At 44.3% G+C, this 22,534-nt stretch overlaps 1 protein-coding gene across 1 annotated transcript in view; it reads right to left on the bottom strand.

Moving 5' to 3' along the window:
- Positions 1-22,534, bottom strand: part of adgrv1 (adhesion G protein-coupled receptor V1) — an 810,104-nt gene that overhangs the window by 715,289 nt on the left and 72,281 nt on the right. The window contains exon 11 of the mRNA XM_068029668.1: positions 6,623-6,749. Within this exon, the coding sequence (XP_067885769.1) occupies positions 6,623-6,749 (127 nt within the window). The remainder of the gene's footprint in view (positions 1-6,622; positions 6,750-22,534) is intronic.

Genomic DNA, 22,534 nt, shown 5'->3' with positions numbered 1-22,534 from the left:
CTACTGATTCTAACCCACAGCTCATTGTGAACATCAGAACATAAGCAGCAAGAGCAGGAGTAGGCCATTCGGCCCATCAAGCCTGCTCTGCCATTCAAAAAGACCATGGCTGATCTGATCGTGGCTTCACCTCCATTTTCCTCTCTTTTTTTTATTCATTCATGGGATGTGGGCATCACTAGTTAGGCCAGCATTTATTCCCTTGAGAAGATGGTTGTGAGCTGACTTCTTGAACTGCTGCTGTGCTTGAGGGGTAGATACACCAACAGCGCTGTTAGGAAGGTAGTTCCCAGATGTTGACCCAGCAGCAGTGAAGGAACGATGATATAGTTCCAAGTCAGGATGGTGTGCGGCTTGGAGGGAAAGTTCAGGTGGTGGTGTTCCCATGCATCTGTTGCCCTTGTCCTTCTAGGTGGTAGAGGTCATGGCTTTGGAAGGTGCTGCAGTGCATCTTGTACATGGTACACACTGCTGTCACCGTGCATCAGTGGTGAAGGGAGTGAATGTTGAAGGTGGTGGATGAGGTGCCAGTCATACAGGCTGCTTTGTCCTGGTTAGTGTCGAGCTTCTTCAGTATTGTTGGAGCTGCACCCTTCTAGGCAAGTGGAGAGTATTCCATCACACTCATGATTTGTGCCTTGTAGACGTGGACAGGCATTGGGGAGACAGGAGGTGAGTCACTCATCACAGAATTCCCAGCCTCTGACTTGCTCTTGTAGCAACAGTATTTATATGGCTTCTCCAGTTCAGTTTTTGGTCAATGGTAACCCCCAGGATGTTGATAGTGGGGGATTCAGCTATTGTAATGGCATTGAATGTCAAGGGGAGATGGTTAGATTCTCTCTTGTTGGAGATTATCATTGCCTGGCACTTGTGTGTTGCGAATGTTACTTGCCACTTATCAGCCCAAGCCTGGATGTTGTCCAGGTCTTGCAGCATCTGGACACAGGCTGCTTCAGTATCTGAGGAGTCACGAATGGTACTGAACATTGTGCAATCATCAGTGAACATTCCCTCCTCAGGAGGAGGCCGAGGTGATCATTCACTCAGCACTTCTGGCTGAAGATGGATGCAAATGCTTCAGCCTTGTCTTTTGGACTGTTATGCTGTGCTCCCCCATCTTTGAAGATGGGGATATTTGTGGAGCCTCCTCCTGTTAGTTGTTTCATTGTCCACCACCATTCATAACTGGATGTGGCAGGACTGCAGAGCTTAGATCTGATCGGTTGGTTGTGGAATGGCTTAGCCTGTCCATTGCATGCTGTTTCCACCGTTTGACATGCAAGTAGTCCTGTGCTGTAGCTTCACCAGGCTGACACCTCATTTTTAGGTATGCCTGGTGCTGCTCTTGGCATGTCATCCTGCAATTTTCATTGAACCTCATAATCTTTGAGTCCCTTGTAGATTAAAATCTGTCGAACTCGGCCTTGAATATATTCAATGACACAACCTCCACTGCTCTCTGGGGCAGAGAATTCCAAAGATTAATGACTCTCAGAGAAGAAATTCCTCCTCATCTCCGTATTAAATGAGAGATACCTTATTCTGGCCTATTACATTTCTAACTTTTTCCAGTTGTGATGAAAGGTCACAGACATGAAATGTTAAGACTGTTTCTCTCTCCACAGATGCTGCCAGACCTGCTGAGTTTTTCCAGCACTTTGCTTTTATTTCAGATTTTCAGCATCTGCAGTATTTTGCTTTTATTTACTTTATTCTGAAACTCTGTCCCCTAATTTAAGATTACTTCACAAGGGGAAACATCCTCTGAACATCTACCCTGTCAAGTCCTCTCGAAATTCTATATTTTTTAAAAGATCACCTCTCATTCTTCTAAACTCCAATGAGTATAGACCCAACCTGGTCCTCTTCCACATAAGACAACCCCTTCATCCCAGGAAGCAACCTCGTGAACCTTCTCTGAACTGCCTCCAATACAAGTATATCCCTCCTTAAATAAGGAGACCAAAACTGTACACAGTACTCTAGGTGTTGCCTCACCAACGCCCTGTTCAGTTGCAGCAAGACTTCCCTGCTTTTATACCCCATCCCCCTTGCAATAAAGGCCAACATTCCATTTGCCTTCCCAATTACTTATAGTACCTGCATGCTAACCTTTTGTGATTCATGTACAAGGACAACCAGATTCCTCTGTATCACAGCATTCTGTAATGTGCCTCCATTTAAATAATATTCTGCTTTTCTATTCTTCCTTCCAAAGTGGACAACGTCACATTTTCCCACTTTATGCTCAATCTACAAAATTTTTTGCCACTCATTTAACCTCCCTATATCCCTTTGCAGATTCTTTATATCATAGGAAATAGGAACAGGAGTAGGCCATTCGGCCCATCGAGCCTGCTCCACCATTCAAACAGATCATGGCTGATCATCTACCTCTACGCCATTTTTCCCCACTATCCTCATATCCCTTGATGTCATTAGTATCCAGAAATCTATTGATTTCTGTCTTGAACATGATCAATGATTGAGTTTCCACAGCCCTCTGGGGGTAGAGAATGCCACAGATTTACCACCCTCTGAGTAAAGAAATTCCTCCTCATCTCAGTCTTAAATGGCCTGCCCCTCATTCTGAGACTGTGTCCACTGGTTCTAGACTCACCCAGCCAGGCGAAACATCCTATACACATCTACCCTTCAACGCCCTGTAGAATTTTGTAAGTTTCAATGAGATCACCTCTAATTCTTCCAAACTCTAGAGAATACAGGCCCAGTTTCTGCCATCTCTCCTCACAACGATAATCCCACCATCCCAGGGATTAGTCTGGTGAACCTCTGCAGCACTGTCTCTATGGCAAGTAAATCCTTCCTGAGAGAAGGAGAGCAAAAACTGTACACAATACACCAGGTGCAGTCTCACCAAGGCTCTATACAATTGCAGCAAGACTTCTTTACTCCTGTACTCAAGTCCCCTTGCAATGAAGGCCAACATACCATTTGCCTTCCTAATTGCTTGCTGCAACTGCATACTAGCTTTTAGTGGCTCATGAACAGGGACACCCAGGTTCCTTTGGACATCAACACTTCCCAACCTCTCAACATTTAAGAAACCTTTCTGTTTTTTACTACCGTGGAGCACTTCACAATTATTCACATTATATTCCATCTGCCATGTTCTTGTCCATTCCCTTAGCCTGTCCAAAACCCCTTGAAGCCTCCATGCATCCTCCTCACAACTTACATTCCCACCTAGTTTTGTGTCATCAGCAAATTTGGAAATATTACAATTTGTACCCACATGCAAATTATTTCTATAGATTGTGAACAGCTGTGGCCAAAGCACTGATCCTTACTTTGAACCCCACTAAGAACAGCCTGCCATCCTGAGAATGACCCATTTATTCTTACTCTCTATTTTCTGTCTGTTGACCAATTCTCAATCCATATAGCAGTATATTACCCCTAATCCCATGTGCTCTAATTTTATTAACTAACCTCCTGTGTGGGATCTTATCAAAAGCCTTCTGAAAATCCAAATACACCACATCCACTGGTTCTCCTTTATCTATGATATAAGGAACATTCTCAAAAAACTCCAACAGGTTTGTCAAACATGATTTCCCTTTCACAAATCCATGTTGGCTCTGCTCAATCATATAATTATTTTCTAAGTGTCCAGTTATCTCATCCTTTATAATAGATTCTAACATTTTCCTTACTACTGACGTCAAACTAACAGGTCTGTAGTTCTCTGTTTTCTCTCTTACTCCCTTCTTAAGTAGTGGGGTTACGTTTGCTGCTATCCAGTCTGCAGGAACCTTTCCTGAATCTACAGAATTTTGAAAGATAACCACCCAATGCATCCTCCTCACAACTTGCCTTCCCACCTTTCTATCAGCAAATTTGGCTACAATACACTCTGTCCCTTCATCCAAGTCATTGATATAGATTGTAAATAGTTGAGGCCCCAGCAGTGATCCCTGTGGCACCCCACTAGAGAGTTTGCCAACCTGAAAATGCCCCATTTATCCCAACTCTCTGTTTCCTGTTAGCCAATCCTCTATCCATGCTAATATATTATCTACAACACAATGAGCTCTTATCTTGCTCAGTAACCTTTTATCAGTGTCTAATTGAATGATTTTTGGAAATCCAAATACAATACATCTACTGGTTCCCCTTTATCTACATTGCTTGTTACAGGGAGCCATGTCAGGATGAATCAAATTGGCAAAGATAGCCTTGAGGATGAGGTCATAGAGTGCATTCAGGACAGTTTCCTCAAAAAATACGTTCTGGAACCAACCAGGGAGCAGGCTATTTTAGACCTGGTAATGAGTAATGAGACAGGATTAATTAATGATCTTATAGTAAAGGATCCTCTAGGCAAGAGTGATCATAATATGATAGAAACTTGAGTTGCTGCTGCTGTTCCCACTGTGGGAAACTGCGTCGGCAATCCATCCCAGCGTGCTCCCATCACTTTATCACTTCCACCCCGCCCCCACCTCCTAGTCCGCCATCCGGGGGCTGGTAAAATTCTGCCCATGAGTTCTGTGAATGAAACTGGTTAACTACCAAGACAGAACCAAATAAGGAAATACCAAATTAAAGCTTCCACAAAATGCTCCATTTTTGTCATAGCCACATGTATGGATGCCTGAACATAAGCTTCCAATCTTGAGAAAATTCTGTTACAGATTTCCAGATTATTCTTGATCAGTGAGGTCATTGCAAAAGACATGCATGTTCCAAGCTCAAGATGCACAGTAGTTAGAAGGCGTATAAATATATATGCATGCATTTTCACAGTAATTCCGCATACTGTTAAACCTATATAAGTCTCGACAAAAGATAGGGCCTCCAAAATCTCAGAGTTTATCTGGTGAAAAGTTGAGATGCACAGACCAAGAGGATATTTGAGGGTAAACTGGCATCTCTAGAGCTCCGACTGCAGAGCTTCTTGAAGTCACAGTGCATATTGGGAATTTAACACATGCCTATGTGGCCTTCAGTGATTTTCTATCTAACACCCTTAATGAACAGAAAATCATGAGGTCCACAAATCAGACATACCACCAAATATTTGATTGCACTCCTGATGCTGAAAGCACTAAAGGCAAAATTTTACACTCAGGCTCAATGATTGCCTTATCTCAGCCAGGTGGCAGCAAAAACATTACAATCAGCTGCACAGAAGGAATTTAGTCAGGATTGCCTCTCCTCAGTGTTATCCAATGACCATTAGATGCGGGCCTGTGTAGTAATCAGGTGAAGATAGAATAATTTTTTAACCATGTGCCTGCTTTTCATGCAGTCAGAGCTGCTCATTATTCCACTATTAACACTCTCTCTGGACTAATGCTTTGTCTTTCACCACAAGCCTTAACACATGTTTTGCCTTTGCCCCAGGACAGCTTTCAGCTTTGTTATTTAATCTCCCTCTGCCCTATCAAACGCCGTCCCCTTTGTTCTCTCCCCCACTCCTCTCCCCTTCATTTGCTTAAAACTTAATTCATTTCTAACCTTTGCCAGTTCTGATGAAAGGTCACAGATCTAAAACGTTAACTTTGCTTCTCTCTCCACAGATGCCGCCAGACCTGCTGAGTATTTAAAGCACTTTTTGTTTTGTTGAGGATAGAATATAGCTCGGTTCTGTTGGCTTGTGGTCAAATAACATTCTACCATTCATTGTAAAGGTTCACACAAGAATAACAGCCATTGGATTGCTGTACCAAAACACAACTGAAACCTATGAAACTATGCCCTCACAAGGAGTCCATCCTTCAGCAAAGGAGTGAAGGGAAAGGAAGAAAGTAGGCAAGAACTCGGTATATCTGTAAATTATCAGATGTTAATATGTTAAGTACAAGCTATATCCTGTTAAAAGCAAACATGGCTATAAATAACAGAGCATGACGGGCCCCCCCATTTTACTTTTATTTTTAGTTATATTTTTCTTTTTTACATTTTTTTTGTTTGTTTATTTCATTTCATCTTAGTTTGTTCAGTTTGCTTACCCACTGTTTTTTTTCATGTTTGTACTTGCTGCTGTTCAATCTTCAGTCCGTTAACACCCTATCTGTACGAATGCTTTGTCTTTCAACACACCATGAACATATTGTTTGCCTTTGCTCCATGACCTTCTGGTCAGCTATTCTGTGGCCTTGTCCAATCTACACCTTCTTCTTTGTTATCTCTTGCCCCACCCCCCCGCTTTACTTGCTTATAACCTTTGACATTTCTAATATTTGCCAGTTCCGAAGAAGGGTCACTGACCCGAAACATTAACTCTGCTTCTCTCTCCACAGATGCTGCCAGGCCAGCTGAGTATTTCCAGCATTTCTTGTTTTTATTTCTGATTTCCAGCATCCACAGTATTTTGCTTTTATAGTATGGCTATAAATAAGTTTTCTGTTCCAAGCTATTCTGCATAACAGAATTGCACTTCGTTTTGAGTCCCTTCTCCACTTGGTGGTAAAATGAAGCTTCCCAGAGAGGTCACAATATTAGCGAACGTGTTCTTTTAAAGCTAGAAAGGTCAAACACATGGATAACCCAGGACAGAAAGAAACTTAATTCACGGAGAATCAAGTAAAGCTGTACTTTGTTCACAAAAAAGTTCAAAAATTCATTTTGAACACCATTCATCCAGACTTACATGAACAAAATATGGTCCTCTTGTCTGTGCGGAGAATTCAAATACTCCACCTGGGTCATCATTTTGTAAAATAATTATCTCTCTACTCGTAAATCCTGATTTCACAATCTGATTTTCAGCATTAGTTCTGCAAATGAAATACAAAGTCAAAAACTGCAATTGTGACAGGTTCACAGAAAACATTTTACATGCATTCAAATAGTAGTAAATTATTTAGCTGAAGTGCATGTTAACTACTTCCAGTTTTAAATCTTTGATTGAATCATGTGTATTTTTTAAATGCCAGAATCTCATCCAGCCACAGTGTTGACAGAAATCATATTTTCAAAGCAAATCAAAATCAACAGGTGAATTTTCTCCAACAGTACACAGGCAAATATGTTCATATAAAATTCCTTCGCACACTATTTTAATGCTGTTATTAGCCCATTAAAAATCAAGTTAAAGACAGTATTAAACAATACAAATAAATTTTATGCCAATGCATTACCAAATGAAATTAAACCCACACATACATAGATGGTTAACATAAGAATGTTTAACTTATAAATATATATTAAATTCTGATCTGTTACTATGAAGAAAATGAAATTTACTGTCATGCAATACCCATCACACGTTTTGAATCACTGTTCAAGTTCTACACCATAATCTTCTCCTTGTTATTTCAATGCTGACGTTGTGTTTAAATCAGCACAAGGTGAACATCCAACATCACCAGCTTGCATCAAAAAGAGAGAGCGAAACAGAGAGAAAGAGAGAGATCTTGTGTTTGTATAGCACTCATTACAACTTCAATCCCAAATTTATATAAAAATATATGGGGAATTTTAACGTAGGTGAGTGGATGGGGGAGTTACATGGGCAAAAATCTCAAGCACATCGGGAAGCTGGCTCCAATCCAAATTTTTACTGAGCGAGAACAAGCAGCAGGCAGCCAATCCACTGTCTGAAGACGGGCTGGCATTTTAAATATATTGATGAGCTGAAAGACTCTAGGCTGGATGTTCAGGTCCCATGGTGGGGGTAGGTCCAAAATACCAGCCCTAGCCAGCGTGCCAGCCATTTTCACCAGGGGGAGGGCAGTGCCACGATCCCACCCAATCCATGATTTAGGCCAACTGAACTAGTTAAGGAGCTCATGGAGAGCTCATTAGTGGGAGATGTTGTGATTTCCACACAGGCTGCATGTGCTGTCTGGGAAGACCAGGTGAAGGAAGGCAGGTACAAGGTGGGGAGCCAGTCATGGTTGCCCCAGGAAATTAGCTGGGACTCATAAAAGGGTGAACGGCACAAAGAGGTACTCAGCCATTGAGAAACAGGTGCCATCATGGAGCATGGGTGGCAGGGAGAATGGGCAGTAATCGTTCAGGCAGTGCAGGGGGCTCTCACCCTCCAGGCATCGCAGTGGCGTAAGAGCAGGAGGTAGAGCTGCCAAGCACAGTTAGGCAGCCACCTGAGCACAAGGAAGAATGCAGCTGGCAATGGTGGCATGGCTGTCAGATTTTGGGCCCAGTAGTAATAAGGTGCACATCATCTGCAGGAAGGATGGAGCACCAGGCATCAGGAGGGCAGGGGAGAGGAACGAGGTAGGAAGGACACAGAGGCCATACCCTCAGCATGGGATCTGCTGCTGAAGATGGAGCTACCTGGAGATGACCAAGACCCAGTGCCACAGGAGACTGACACTCTCCAGGCAGATGGTCTCAGACATTTGTCACCTTGTCGCTGCAGACCTTGTACCTCGCAGCACTGCTCACCGTGCCCTGCCAGTAGCCATCAAAGTCTCTGTAGCCTTCTGCGTGTCTGGCTCCTTCCAACAATCAGCTGTGGACCTCGCTGGCATCTCACAAATGACAGCACACCATTGCATCTCACATGAGAGGCAGGATATGAGTGTCTGAATTTTGAATGAGTTGGAGTGTATGGAAGGAGGAGAATGGGAAACCAGCAAGGGGATGTTGGAAAAATCAGCCTAAGAATTCCACAGACCTGGCAAGGGAATCAAAGTGCAGCAGAGTGGACTTGCATCCATTGCTGTGGCCTCCCCATGACTCCATCCAAATCCTAGGGACAGGGTCAATTCAAGGTAAGCACCTGTAGAGACACAAGAGTGACATCAAACAGGTAGAGGGGAACATTTCTTGCAGGCTCCTCAGGGAATGGAGATGCAGCCTTTTAAAGATAATTATTCCATCTAAGAAGGTTAACCTATGGTTCTTCAGGAGGTGAAAAATGGCACCCTAGTTCTCAGCTGTGCTTAAAAGGGGCATATTAAGTGGAATTCCCAGAGAAGCCTGGAAATGCCCCCAAAATACACCAGCAACTGTTGATATCCACCACCAGCCCAAGTCTCCAAGCTGGATTTTCATTTTAAGAAATTGAAATATCTCCCCTCCGCACCCCAACCTCTCACCACCATCCACCACGAGAATTCTGTGTCCCTGGGTGGGGAGAATTTTATCAAGTCCAGAAGTGACAATGGTTTAAATTAACAGTTTGGACCCGTCAGGTTCACTAATGTCCTTTAGGGAAGGAAATCGGCCGTCTTTACCTGGTCTGGCCTATATGTGACTCCAGACCCACAGCAATGTGGTTGACTCTTAAATGCCCCCTGAAATGGCCTAGCAAGTCACTCAGTTGTTAAGGGCAATTAGGGATGGGCAACAAATGCTGGCCTTGCCAATGACACCCACATCCTATGAATGAATTAAAAAAAAGAATTTCAAGGTTTTGCATAGTTAGATTCAGTCTCAGAGGGATGGAATCAGTGTTTATGAGAGCAACCGTGGCTAAAATTAATGGCTTCCATCTTACAGATGTCCAATGAATGTTTTCTTTACTACCACAATAGGTAAACTTCAACTGTTGATACTAAAAATGTTTGAAGTATGTATGGGTAAATTTTATGTATTAGTGATCCAGGTGCAAAAGATTAATGTGAATTTGATGCATTGAGCATCGTGCCTGGCTGAGTATCTGGTATTCTATTTAACAAGACATCACAAGAAGAGAATTAATGCAGAAAAACTTGTTGCAATATTCCAGCCATTTGAAAGGAATTGATTGACATTTAAAAAGAAATCTTGAGCTTCACTCTACCATCATGCTTGATTGAGTTCTAGCTTTATAGCTCTTTATATAGCTATAGATCTAGTCCTGTGTAATGAGACAGGAATAATTAATGACCTCATAGTTAGGGATCCTCTTGGAAGGAGTGATCACAGTATGGTTGAATTTAGAATACAGATGGAGAGTGTGAAGATAAAATCCAATACCAGGGTCCTGCGCTTGAACAAGGGGGACTACAATAGAATGAGGGAGGACTTGGCTAAAGTAGACTGGAAACAAAGATTTTATGGTGGGACAGTTGACGAGCAGTGGAGGACTTTCAAAGCAATTTTTCAAAGTGCTCAGCAAAAGTATATTCCAGTGAAAAGGAAGGACTGGAAGAAAAGGGGTAATCTGCCATGGGTGTCTAAGGAAATAAGGGAGGCTATCAAATTGAAAGAGAAGGCATACAAAGTGGCCAAAAACAGCATGAAACTAGACGATTGGGAAAACTTTAAAGGTCAACAGAAAGCCACAAAAAGAGCTATAAAGAAAAGTAAGATAGAACATGAGAAAAAACTAGCACAGAATATAAAGACAGATAGCAAAAGTTTCTATAAATATATAAAACAAAAAAGAGTGGCGAAAGTAAACGTTGGTCCTTTAGAGGATGAGAAGGGGAATTTAGTTATGGGATATGATGAAATGGCCGAGGCATTGAACAGGTATTTTGTATCGGTCTTCACAGTGGAGGACATTAATAACATGCCAGTAAGTAATTGACAAAGAGACGAACGTAGGTGAGGACCTGGAAACAATCATTATTACGGAAGAGGTAGTGTTGGGCAAGCTAATGGAGCTAAGGATTGATAAGTCTCCTGGCCCTGATGGAATGCATCCCAGGGTACTAAAAGAGATAGCGGGAGAAATAGCAGGTGCACTGGCGGTAATTTTCCAAAATTCACTGGACTCTGGGGTAGTCCCAGCAGATTGGAAAACACCAGATGTGACGCCACTGTTTAAAAAGGGAGGTAGACAAAAGATGGGGAATTATAGACCGGTTAGCTTAACCTCTGTAATGGGGAAGATGCTTGAGTCTATTATCAAGGAAGAAATAGCAGGGCATCTCGATAGAAATTGTCCCGTTGGGCAGACGCAGCATGGGTTCATGAAGGGCAGGTCATGCTTGACAAATCTTTTGGAATTCTATGATGACATTACGAGCAAGGTGGACAATGGGGACCCAGTGGATGTGGTGTACCTAGATTTCCAAAAAGCCTTCGACAAGGTGCCGCACAAGAGGCTGCTGCATAAGATAAGGATGCATGGCGTTAGGGGTAAAGTATTAGCATGGATAGAGGATTGGTTGACTAACAGGAAGCAGAGAGTGGGGATAAATGAGTGCTATTCTGGTTGGCAATCAGTCACTAGTGGTGTGCCTCAGGGATCGGTGTTGGGACCGCAATTATTTACAATTTATATAGATGATTTGGAGTTGGGGACCACGTGTAGGGTGTGCAGATGACTGTGAAACTTTGCAGAGGAACATAGATACATTGAGTGAGTGGGCAAAGGTCTGGCAGATGGAATACAATGTTAATAAATGTGAAGTCATTCATTTCGGTAGGAGTAACAGTAAAAAGGATTATTACTTGAATGGTAAAAAGTTGCAGCATGCTGCTATGCAGAGGGACCTGGGTGTCCTTGTGCATGAATCGCAGAAGGTTGGTCTGCAGGTACAGCAAGTAATTAGGAAGGCAAATGGAATTTTGTCCTTCATTGCTAAAGGGATTGAGTTTAAAAGCAGAGAGGTTATGGTGCAGCTGTATAAGGTACTGGTGAGGCCGCACCTGGAGTACTGTGTGCAGTTTTGGTCTCCTTACTTGAGAAAGGATGTACTGGCACTGGAGAGGGTGCAGAGGAGGTTCACTAGGTTGATTCCGGAGTTGAGGGGGTTGGCTTATGAGGAGAGACTGAGTAGATTGGGATTATATTCATTGGAATTCAGAAGAATGAGGGGGGATCTTATAGAAACATATAAAATTATGAAGGGAATAGATAAGATACAAGTAGAGAGGATGTTTCCACTGGCAGGTGAAGCTAGGACAAGAGGGCATAGCCTCAAGATTAGAGGGAGCAGATTTAGGACTGAATTAAGAAGGAACATCTTCACCCAGAGGGTTGTTAATCTATGGAATTCCTTGCCCAGTGAAGTAGTTGACGCTTCTTCAGTAAACATTTTTAAAGCTAAGGTAGATATCTTTTTGAACAATAAAGGAATTAAGGGATACGGTGAGAGCGCAGGTAAGTGGATCTGAGTCCACGAAAAGATCAGCCATGATCTTATTGAATGGCGGAGCAGGCTCGAGGGGCCGGACGGCCTACTCCTGCTCCGATCCTACTCCCTGATTAATGCTAGATTTTGATTGTTCATATGCATTAATATGCCTAAGTCAAAGCTACTACTCCATAGCTACCCATGTGCAGACCTGAGTTTTCTCTCTTTCCAATGCCCATCTTCTGATCCCATTCTTGCCCCCTCACTAGCTCATATCTCCTTCCCTCTTCCTAGTCTCTATCATTCCCACACTCCCAGTCAAACTGCTATGGTTCTCCCAGAGCCACTCCCCAGTCTCAGTGCATAGCTCGTGCACAATGTTTCCAAAGGGCCAACTTCTCCAAGTTTAAGAGAAAATGGTTGAAGTGCTTCAATAAACTCTCATGCACATAGACTGACTCCACTATAAATTCCAATTTCAGGTAATTGCAGACATTTTCTGCTATGAGGTGAAATCCAACAGAAACTGATTTTGTTTCACAGAAAGAAAACTTTCATTCCATGACTCTGTGTTGGATTCAAACTCAGGTCCCAAAACTAGAATGCCAATCAACTGTGTCCTCTAGATCCTCGTTCGGTCATTTTTAACTAGCCAACTCTACAGAATAAAATTGCATGTTTATGACTTCAATTAAACCATGCTAATAGTTGTTCCTGCATGCAAAATTCAGAAATGTTAAGTTTGCATTCTCAAATCACAATCAATCTGTAGACATCAAGGCAGCAAACAATTTTATGTGGTGACCAACAAAGCATTGGCCCATGTCAATTTTCAACTCGACAATAGTCTTAATGCCATAATCTACAGCCACATTGATATCAATCGCGATAAGGACAGGTGGCAGTAGTGTATTTTCTAAACCATTTGATTAACATTAGAAAATTAGTCTCCATTTAAACATATATAATACATCTATTTGAGCTTATGTAAAGCAAAATATAATGGCAATGCAAAGTCGGTTACCTGGAATAAAATTGTGGTAAGCAAGCAAAGCTTCTTCAGGATCCTAGTAACATTGTTTTCCTTTTTAATTGTTGATGAATATCCAAAACAACCACCAAATAAAGACAGTTACCATGGAAGCAACTTTGTTATGCTAATAAACCACCTTACATGTCGTAGGCACAAAAAACCTAAAGCTTCCTTGATTTCAGTCATGCTGCATGCAAACAGATGATGTGTGTGCTAATAGTGTACTGATGAAACACCATACAAAGTAGATGAGAATAACATTTTGAGCAATATCTGAACACCACAATTCACTCTACTTACCCAAAATATACCATAAATCTTTCTGTCTCTACCCTGTAGACACAGAGTGAAAGGGGATATGAATAACCTTTTCCAGAGGTTTCAGAACATAGAATAAAAGAGAGGGTTTTTTCTTCTGCAACATCGCATAACATGCACATTATGACAATCCCACTTGCTCTGTTGACAATTGTATTCAAAGGATTTGTTATTTCCCAATGAACTAGTGTGGCCTCATGACTAATCAGAATGTCATGGTCTATTCATGGCACTACGCCAAGATACATCCACAAAGAGAATTACTGCCAAACACTGTACACATTGGTGGGCAAACTAGAGCAGCTGAGCAAATTTTATTTCAGAGGTTTAATAATAACATATTGTTCTTGTATCTGAAAACCTCATTGTAAAGTTCTCCTAGCCTTTGTGTTTGAAACACTCTTTGAAATACATCATTTTACAAGCAGCCAGGAAAATCAATACACAAATTGTGAAGTTCTTCCCAATATTTGGTGACTACTTGCACTGATAGTGTGAAAGTATTCCTGAGGAAAAGACTGCTTTTTCTTGTGGTTTTAGAAGTAGATTCCTAAATGTGGCTGACTTTTAATTGTGCCATGCAAACTTAATTTAGTATTAGCACCTACTTGTTGCTGTTCAAAATACACAACAACCATTGTTGCTCAAAATATACATTAACAAACCTATTAATAACATTTTATCCCAGTGACAGGCTATGTTGCTACACTGGCTGGACAGGCAACCAAGAAATTAATGCAAAAGCAAAATACTGCAGATACTGGAAATCTGGGAAGTGAAAGACGGGAGTGGCAGTAGAAAGCACAACTGGCAGCTACCAGGTTATGCTGCAGACTGGGAATTGCATTGTCATAGCCAAACAACAGCAATACATACATGCTTTGCTCTACAGCTAGATTCTTCCCTATGTTTAGAGAATATAGGCAGGAGTGTTGTTTTGTCAAAACATTATAAAAGACTTTACCTAAGTTTACAAAGTGTTCAGGAAGTCCTACACACTACCTGATAACTTATTATACACCTGCAGTGTCAAGCCTTCCAATAGATCTCAAGCTACTGATTCCCAAGTTTGGCTGGGACCTGATTCAAAAATTACAGACTTAGATTTTCTTCTTCCCACCCAGAAGGTTCAGGTGAGACTTATGCATGCCCCCTTGATTTCATAATGACCCTGGCCCAGTTTCCTGGGTTGGTGATGTCATTATATATGCATGGCAGGCTCCCGGTGGGAATCACCACCACCTTCTCATGGGCAATTAGCAATGGGCAATAAATGCTGGCCTTGCCAGCAATGCTCACATCCCACTAACGAATAAAACAATACCACCAGCAAGCAGAAGTCTACCAGTGGCCCAAAGAAAATTAGCAATGGAAGACAGGAAAATGGCACAGCTTGCTGGGCCTTGCTGCTCTATTGTGGGCTGAGTTTTCAGGCCAAGATGGGGGTAGGCACAAAGGCGGGCGGGCACAGAATTTTGCGTCACCTGCTGATGTGTCGGCTTCCCAGCTCCATCCCCCGGACCATTTTCCCAGAGGTGGGAAGCTACCTGGAGGTGGCCTCCCAGTGGCAGACCAGGGGGCCAGCACTCCAGGCAGGTTTACAGGCCCTCTCTGTCTGCTTGGCTTCAGCTGCAGCAGCAGTTCCTCCCTGTGGAGGAACTCCCCCTCCATAGTGGTGGCCTGGCTGCTATGCTCTTTTTTTATTTAAGATTTAAAAAGGTTGGAGAGAGAGCACCCACTCCTTCACTTATCTGCCATGGCATCCTGCTGCTGCTTCCAAGCTGAAGGGCCTCCTATTGGCCCTGCAGCTTCGAATTACACCACCCCACCCCCACCCCACCATCCTTAATTCGGCAGCAAGCCTGCCCTCTGGCCATTAATTGACCAGTTTGGAGAAAGTCACAGGTGAGTGAGTGTTCCCCAAACAGTGCAGGCTACTGACCCCCATTTGAGCCTCAGAGCAGGGTCCTGAAACCCACAGGGAAAATCCTGCCCTATAATGCAGCAGGTGTGGTTGGGGGAACAAAATCCATTTTGGGGCAAGGAGGCAGAACTGGTCATGCTGCCCATTTTGAATCCATTTCCAGCATTTTCGTGTGATTTAGGATGTGACAGTGTGGCATTGATTTTCCTGCTCTGTAAGTTTTATATGACTGTAAATCAGTTTAAAACTGATATTCATTCTCAATTTTTCCTTCGAATAGGAGTAGTAGCAATCTCAGATGATTGCTTAAAAACTAGCTCTGGAAGGAGCCCAATCATAAATACGCGCAACTCTTGGGAGGCTGATCAAAGAGTTCATCATGTTAATGATAATGCAGCAAATTGGAGCTATGCATCAAAATAAAACTACATGGATTCTAACTGGAGAAAAAAAAACTATTAAATGTAATTCTACAAATAAAAGTTTTGTCTGATTTTGTAACTTTTCTATATTTTCACATCACAACTTACACTCTCTTCTGCACTTGTATCCACAATAAACTCTTTGGTAAGTCAGGCACAGTTGTCTAGCCAACAGAAAGCTTTACTGCTGCTATCACTGCCAGGGATGCAGTTGAGCCATGTAGGAAAGGACCCGTTACCTGAATTGAGACTGAAATCCTGACTTCAGATACTTGTGCTGCAGTTTTAGTTTTTCTACAGTTACTCTTTTTTAAAACCTTCAATTTATGTTGATTTAATTGGTGGCAGAACTTACACACCAGTGATTACAAAATGCTTTATTGCTCTGTATGAGGCAGCTGTGAGTATTTCAGGCGTGCAGCTTGCTGGCTGCCAAAACACATTGCTGCCAATTCTTCCGACGGCAAGCCCATTCTGTATTTAATACTATCATTCAAGGCAGTGCAAAAGGCATAGCTGAAAACAGCTCTTTCAATGATACACACCACCTCTGGCAGCAACAGCACTGCCTCGTTTACACTGCCAATTTGCTGCCAACAACAGGGCTGTCGACAAACTGATAATGTAACTGCTGTGGAAGAATGTCAATTAGGACTAATTGCTGTCTGTTTTACTTTGGAATCCAAACTAATGTTGGCCATCTTATTATTTCTTGTCAGAAACAAAGCTTTTTCTGTGTCATTTTCTGTCCAATTAGGTTTCTGCCCCTGCCACAGTACTGAAACAGCTCTTATCAAAGTCACAAATAACATCCTATGTGACTGTGACAAAGGTTAACATTCCTTCCTCGTTCTTCTCAACCTGTCTGCAGCCTTTGACAACACCATCCTCCTCCATCACCTTCCACTGTCATCTAGCTGGGTGGGACTGCTCTCGCCTGGTTCCATTCTTATCTCTATCTAATCGTAGCCAGAGAATCACTTGCAACGGCTTCTCTTCCTGTATACGCAGTATCCGCACCATGACCTCTGGTGTCCCCGAAGGATCTATCTATCTCCTATTTTTCGTCTGCAGGCATCATCATCCAAAAGCACAGTGTTAGTTTTCACATGTATGCCGATGACACTCAGCTCTACCTCACCACCATTTCCCTTGACTTCTCCGCTGTTGCTAAATTATCAGACTGTTTATCTGACATCCAGTACTGGTTGAACAGAAGTATCCTCCAATTAAATATTGGGAAGATGAAGCCATTGTTTTCAATCTCCGCTCCAAACTCCGTTCCCTAGTTACTGACTGCATTCCTCTCCCTGGCAACAGTCTGAGATTAAGCCAGTCTGTTCGCAACCTTGGTGTCACATGTGACCCCGAGATGAGCTTCCGACCACATATACGTGTCATCACTAAGACCACCTATTTCCACCTCCATAACATTGCCCAACTTCTCCTCTGTCTCAGCTCATCTGCTGCTAAAACCCTCATCCATGCCTTCATTACCGCTTGACCTGATCATTCCGATGCACTCCTGGCTGGTCTCCCACATTCTATATTCCCTAAACTTGAGGCTATCTAAAACTCTGCTGCCCATGTCCTAACTCACGCCAAGTCCCACTCCCCTTTCAGGCCTGTGCTTGCTGACCTACACTGACTCCCGGTCCAGCAATGTCTTGATTTTAACATTCTCATCCTCATCTTAAATCCCTCCATGGCCTGACCCTCCCTATCTCTGTAATCTCCTCCAGCCCCACAACCCTCTGGGACACCTGCACTCCTCCAATTCTGTCCTGTTGTGCATCTCTGATTTTAATTGCTCCACCATTGGTGGCCTTGCCGACAGTTGCCTAGGCCCCATCTCTGGAATACCCTCCCTATACCTCTACACCTCTCTACTTTGTTTTCCTCCTTTAAGATGCTCCTTAAAACCTACTTCTTTGATCAAGCTATTGGTCATGTGGCCAAATGTTTCCTTTGTGGCTTGTTTTATAATGCTCCTGTGAAGCGCCTTAAGACATTTTATTATGTTAAAGGTGCTATATAAATATATGTTGTGTAATAATGACAAGGGACAGGATTTTCCCTCCAGGGGTGGGAAACTGACATCAGGACCGTTTCTGGGTCCCAAGCCACCCCAGAGTCGAGGTTGGTAGTGATACCCCACAAGTTTTGCAGTGGCGGGCTGTTAATTATTGGAGGGGGGGATGGGCGGCAAATTAACAGCCGCAGGTGAGGGATGGATGTGGGATTCTACAAGTGCAGGCTCCCATTTAAAGGCACCATGGTAGCCATTACTGAGGCTGCCATTTGAATGAAAAAACAGTTTGAGGGATTCAGGAGGAGCAGCAGAGGTTTTGCACCCAGGGCCGGGCTACCCCTCAATTCTCCGATGCCAATGTTGAGGTCCTCCTGGAGGCTGAGAAAGAGAGGAGGGAGGTCCTCTTTCCGGAGGGTGGAAGGAAGAGGCCACCCACCTACCCAAACAAAGCTGGCTTAACTGCAGTTTGCTGAGACTATCAACAGCAGAAGTGTGATCCATAGGAACTGAGTCCAGTGCCATAAAAGGTTCAATGAGCTTCTTCGCTCTGTCAAGGTGAGTACAATGCATGACCTTGATGACAGACCTCAGGGTATTCAACCTCCAGCAGACACTCCAGGTGAGGAGCCAGAGGGTGCATGTTGCTCCTGAACATGGGGAAATGTGTGCCCAGGGTACTTACTGACCCCTCAGCAATACTCCAGAGCCCTTGTGGTGTTGAAGACTTGCCAGCACTGATAACATGCAGCTTAAGTCAATGCACCGCTGGTATTGGTCACAGAGGCCAGCTGTGCCTTATCTCTCTCTCTCTTTCTTGGCCTTGCAGGAGAATAGGGCACAAAATGCCAGAGAAAAGGCTCCAACTGGCAGAGGAGTGCCCTATCTGCACATCATCGCAGTCATGAAGGATGGAGCCATGGAAATCGCAAGGGAGGCTGCACAGGACCAAGTCGGAGATGGAGAGATGGGCATTCCTGGTGGAGGGGGTGAAAAGATATTGCAATCTGTAGATGAAAAGGGTGGAATGCAGTCCTCCCTGTGTGACAGTATGTCAAAGACTCAGCACTGTTCTGCTCTCAAGCTTCTGCTCTCAAAGACTCATTCTCATGATCTCTGCATTTGTGTTTCCCACAGGTTCTGACGTGGAGGGGAACACCTGAGTCTTGTGATGGCACTGGGATCACTGAAAAAAACCAAGACTGCAGAACCAGCCCTCCACCAGCACAGATACACTCACATCGACGCGTCTAGACAGGGTGGTACTAGGTGAAGAGTATGTCACGAATAAGGAGGAGATGAGCGAGGCAGAGGCAGCTGCAGGTAGACCCCTCAGAGAATGGAGGACAGACACAGCACTGCTCAGCTGGGTGCAGATGCAGGGCCTCAGGAGCCACAAGAGAAGAGGCTTTACTTGGACTAGCAGCAACAGATGTGCTCCCACGCATCAGAGATTCCTGAGGCAGAATGGAGGAGTCCATTCAGCTCATGTGCGTCACCGTGGCTGAGGGCTTTGACTGCATGAGCTCCTATATTGGGAGCGTGGCCAACCTCATGGAAAGCCATATGCAGCAGTGCTCAGAGTGTATGCAGGAGCAGCGCATTGACATGCACAGAATCCATGCCACACCCTGTAGCACTGACCTGTCAGTGGCACTGATGGCACAAAGATGTTTGGATTGGATGCCAGTTGTGCCCCTACTGGTGCTCCCCACGAGTCATCCAGAGCGCCAGCCAAGAGCTGAGGTAGTCACTAAAGAGGGTGAGGGTACCAGCCCTCACGGGGCACCATGATCATCATCAGCCTCCTTGGCCCTTCTGATTGAGGGACCATCTATGCAACAGTTCCCAGTGATGGAGGTTGCCCCTGCAATGATGCAGGTGCAGCAACCTCTGGAGGTGCCCCAATTGGCACCTCCATGACCAGGATGACCGTGCATCTTAGCCGCAGGCAGAGAAAAGCAAGCAGGCTGCCTCCACCTCATCCGACGTCACAAGGGGAGCACCATGTAGAAGTGGCCAAGAGCAGAGGCCACCCTGTCGGTCGGAGCACTGAGTGGTTTACTAGGGTTTGCTTCACTTGTAAATATGCACTTTGTGACTTTTGGAAGACAGTGTAAATTTGACACCAGATGTGTGAGCTTGCATTCTTTAATGGCAACACTGGAAAAGAGAGAAGAGGTGGTGAAGGGAATCAAAGGTCTTTGTAGGAGGATAGTGAGACCACTGGACAGATCTGCATCATTCATTGGGTTGCACCTTCAATGAAAGTGTTCTCACACACAGCTCAAAGACAGTTTCAGAGCATGATGTCCTCCCGGGTTAGAAGAGCTCAGCTGAAGTGTGCCTGGATCAGATGCTCCCAGACGGTGATAGCATCCTGACGAGATCATCGAGTCCTGCGCCAGCCACATTCACCTCCCTGCACAGCTTGGGCACCTCCCCACTCTGCATCTTCCTCTTCCTCTTCCTCCTCTTCCTCTGATGAGCTGTCATTCCAGGGCCTCACCCTCTTCAACGTCCACACCTCTCCGGAGGGTCATGCTATGGAGGGCGCAACAGACCACCACAATGCGCGAAACCCTTGTAGGAGTGTCCAGGCACTGAAACCCTATCTTCAGAAGCCCAATGGCCTGCTCTATGGTGGTCCTTGTGAGCAGATGGCTTCAGTTGTAGCGCCTCTATGCCTCTGTCTCTGGGTCATGTAAAGGGGTGAGTAGCCAACTCTTCAAGGAATAACTCTTGTCCGCAGAATCCATCCATGAAGTTTGGGAGTGGAATGAAGAACACCCTGGCCTGCCGGAGGATGAAGGAGTCATGGCAGCTGCCAAGATAGTGAGCGTACACATGGAGGAAGCTCTTGCTGTGGTCGCAGACCAGCTGAAGGTTGAGGAAGTGGAAACCCTTCCTGTTGATGAATCTCACTGACTGGTCATTTGGTCCCTTGATGGCCAGATGTGTGTAACTGATGATGCCCTGTACCTGTGGGAATCCAGCGAAGGAGGCAAATCCCACAGCCCTGTCTGCCTGCGAGGCCCCAACTGTTTCAAATTGTATGTACTGCCCACCTCTTGCAAATAGGGCATCAGTGACCTGCGAGATGCAGTGGTGTGCAGCGACTTGCAAGATGCCACCAAGCTCCGCTGCCAATCCTTGGAAGGAGCCAGAGGCCAACAATTTCAAAGCCACAGTGATTTTGACAGCTGCAGGCAGGGCATGACGAGCAGTGCTTATGAGGTGTGAGGTCTTCCACGACGAGGGCACAAATTTCAGTGATCATCTGCCTGGGCAGGTGCAGTCTCTTGTGGCAATGGTTTTCCAACATGTCTGTGTAGCTCTGCTTTTGGAGGTATACCCTACGCTGAGGGCATGGCCTCAGTTGCATTCCTGTCCTTCGTCCTACTCCTCTGCCCTCCTCATGCCTGGGGCTCAGCCTCTACTGCTTAAGATGTTGATCCTCATCGTCACTGGGCCCAATATCTCAGAATTGTTCTCCCTTTCCCAGCTGTTACCTTACTTGCTGCACTCACAATAGTCTCCGGCACCCTAATCCCCTCCTCTTATGTCCCCATGATGCAAGGTGGGTCACGAGCCCCTGCTCTGCCAAGATGTGTACAGACCACTCTTCCTGCAACCTCTACACACCCGATGGCACCAGTGTGCCAATGGCTGAGTGTCCCTTTCAGTTGTGCTTCCTTTTATGGGCCCACCTGATATCATGGTGTGGCCATGACTGATTCTCTGCTTTGTTGCTGCCTCCATGGACATGGTCTGTCCCTGATCCAGCGTGCAACCCATGCACTCCCATTACAATACCAAACTGCCCTCAACGAGTTGACATTAATTGGCCTCATCCCGAATTAGATGTATTTTCGGGGCCCGCCTTCACTCGTTCTGAGGAAAATCGCCAACGGCAGGAATAGAGACGTGAAACTGGCACACCAGCCAGTGGCACTATTTTTAGCTTCCGCCCACCTCTGTTTGTATCCCATTTGGACCTAAAAGTCCTGCCCGAGGTAAACAGTGTAGTGAATATTGTGCAATAAATGTAATAACACAGTTTTCTATAGTTTTATAACAAATTGGAATGCATCTTATTTTTATAACTTAATGGAAGTGAGGTGTCTCTCACAACCTCTAAATCTAATTTATAGCTGTTGTACTTAAATCGACTGAAATATTAAGAGACCAGATGCTGAAATGTAAGCAATTGTAAAACAGGACCGTGATATGTTCAGCATTATGCATTTATATACCAATGTCACATAATAACTTGTACTATAACTTGGCAATAACTTGTACTATAGCAAAGGTGGTGTACAACAAGTGCTGGCAAAGACTAGAGTGACAATTTTATGAATGCACTCTGCGGGAGAAACTGCATCCACTGAGAGCACATATCAGGAAATCATAAACGTGTTCCCCACACTGTTATATCATTATGGACAGAAAAACCTGGACTGCACGCTTGAAATGTCCTAGTATGCGCTCCAGGAAGATAAGACTTCATATCAAACACCTGAAGCTGCTGGAGTGTTTCTTTTAAAGTGACAGATAAGGGTGCAATGATATCAACAGACCCTAACTACAATTTTAATGGTGGACTAAGCGGGGATGCCATTGTTGCTTTTCCTGCCATACGAAAATAGCTGGAAGAGCAGCTGAGGCCTGAAGAGTCCCAAACAGGTACGTTGTTTTAGTTTCTTTGAGAGAGCCAACAGGAGCAGGAGTGTTCTTTCATTTCCCACAAGGAAAGATTAAGTCTCCCCTGCCCGAGGTTCACTGACGCCCGATTGCAAAACCATCCCGAATGTCCTCCTCATGACTTACCCAATTGCTGGTGACCATTCCTTCGAT

This window comes from Heterodontus francisci, chromosome 4, assembly GCF_036365525.1.
Source record: "Heterodontus francisci isolate sHetFra1 chromosome 4, sHetFra1.hap1, whole genome shotgun sequence".
Classification (NCBI taxonomy): Eukaryota; Metazoa; Chordata; class Chondrichthyes; order Heterodontiformes; family Heterodontidae; genus Heterodontus; species Heterodontus francisci.
Note: the sequence above shows the minus strand (reverse complement) of the source record. Positions and strands in the feature narration are given on the sequence as shown.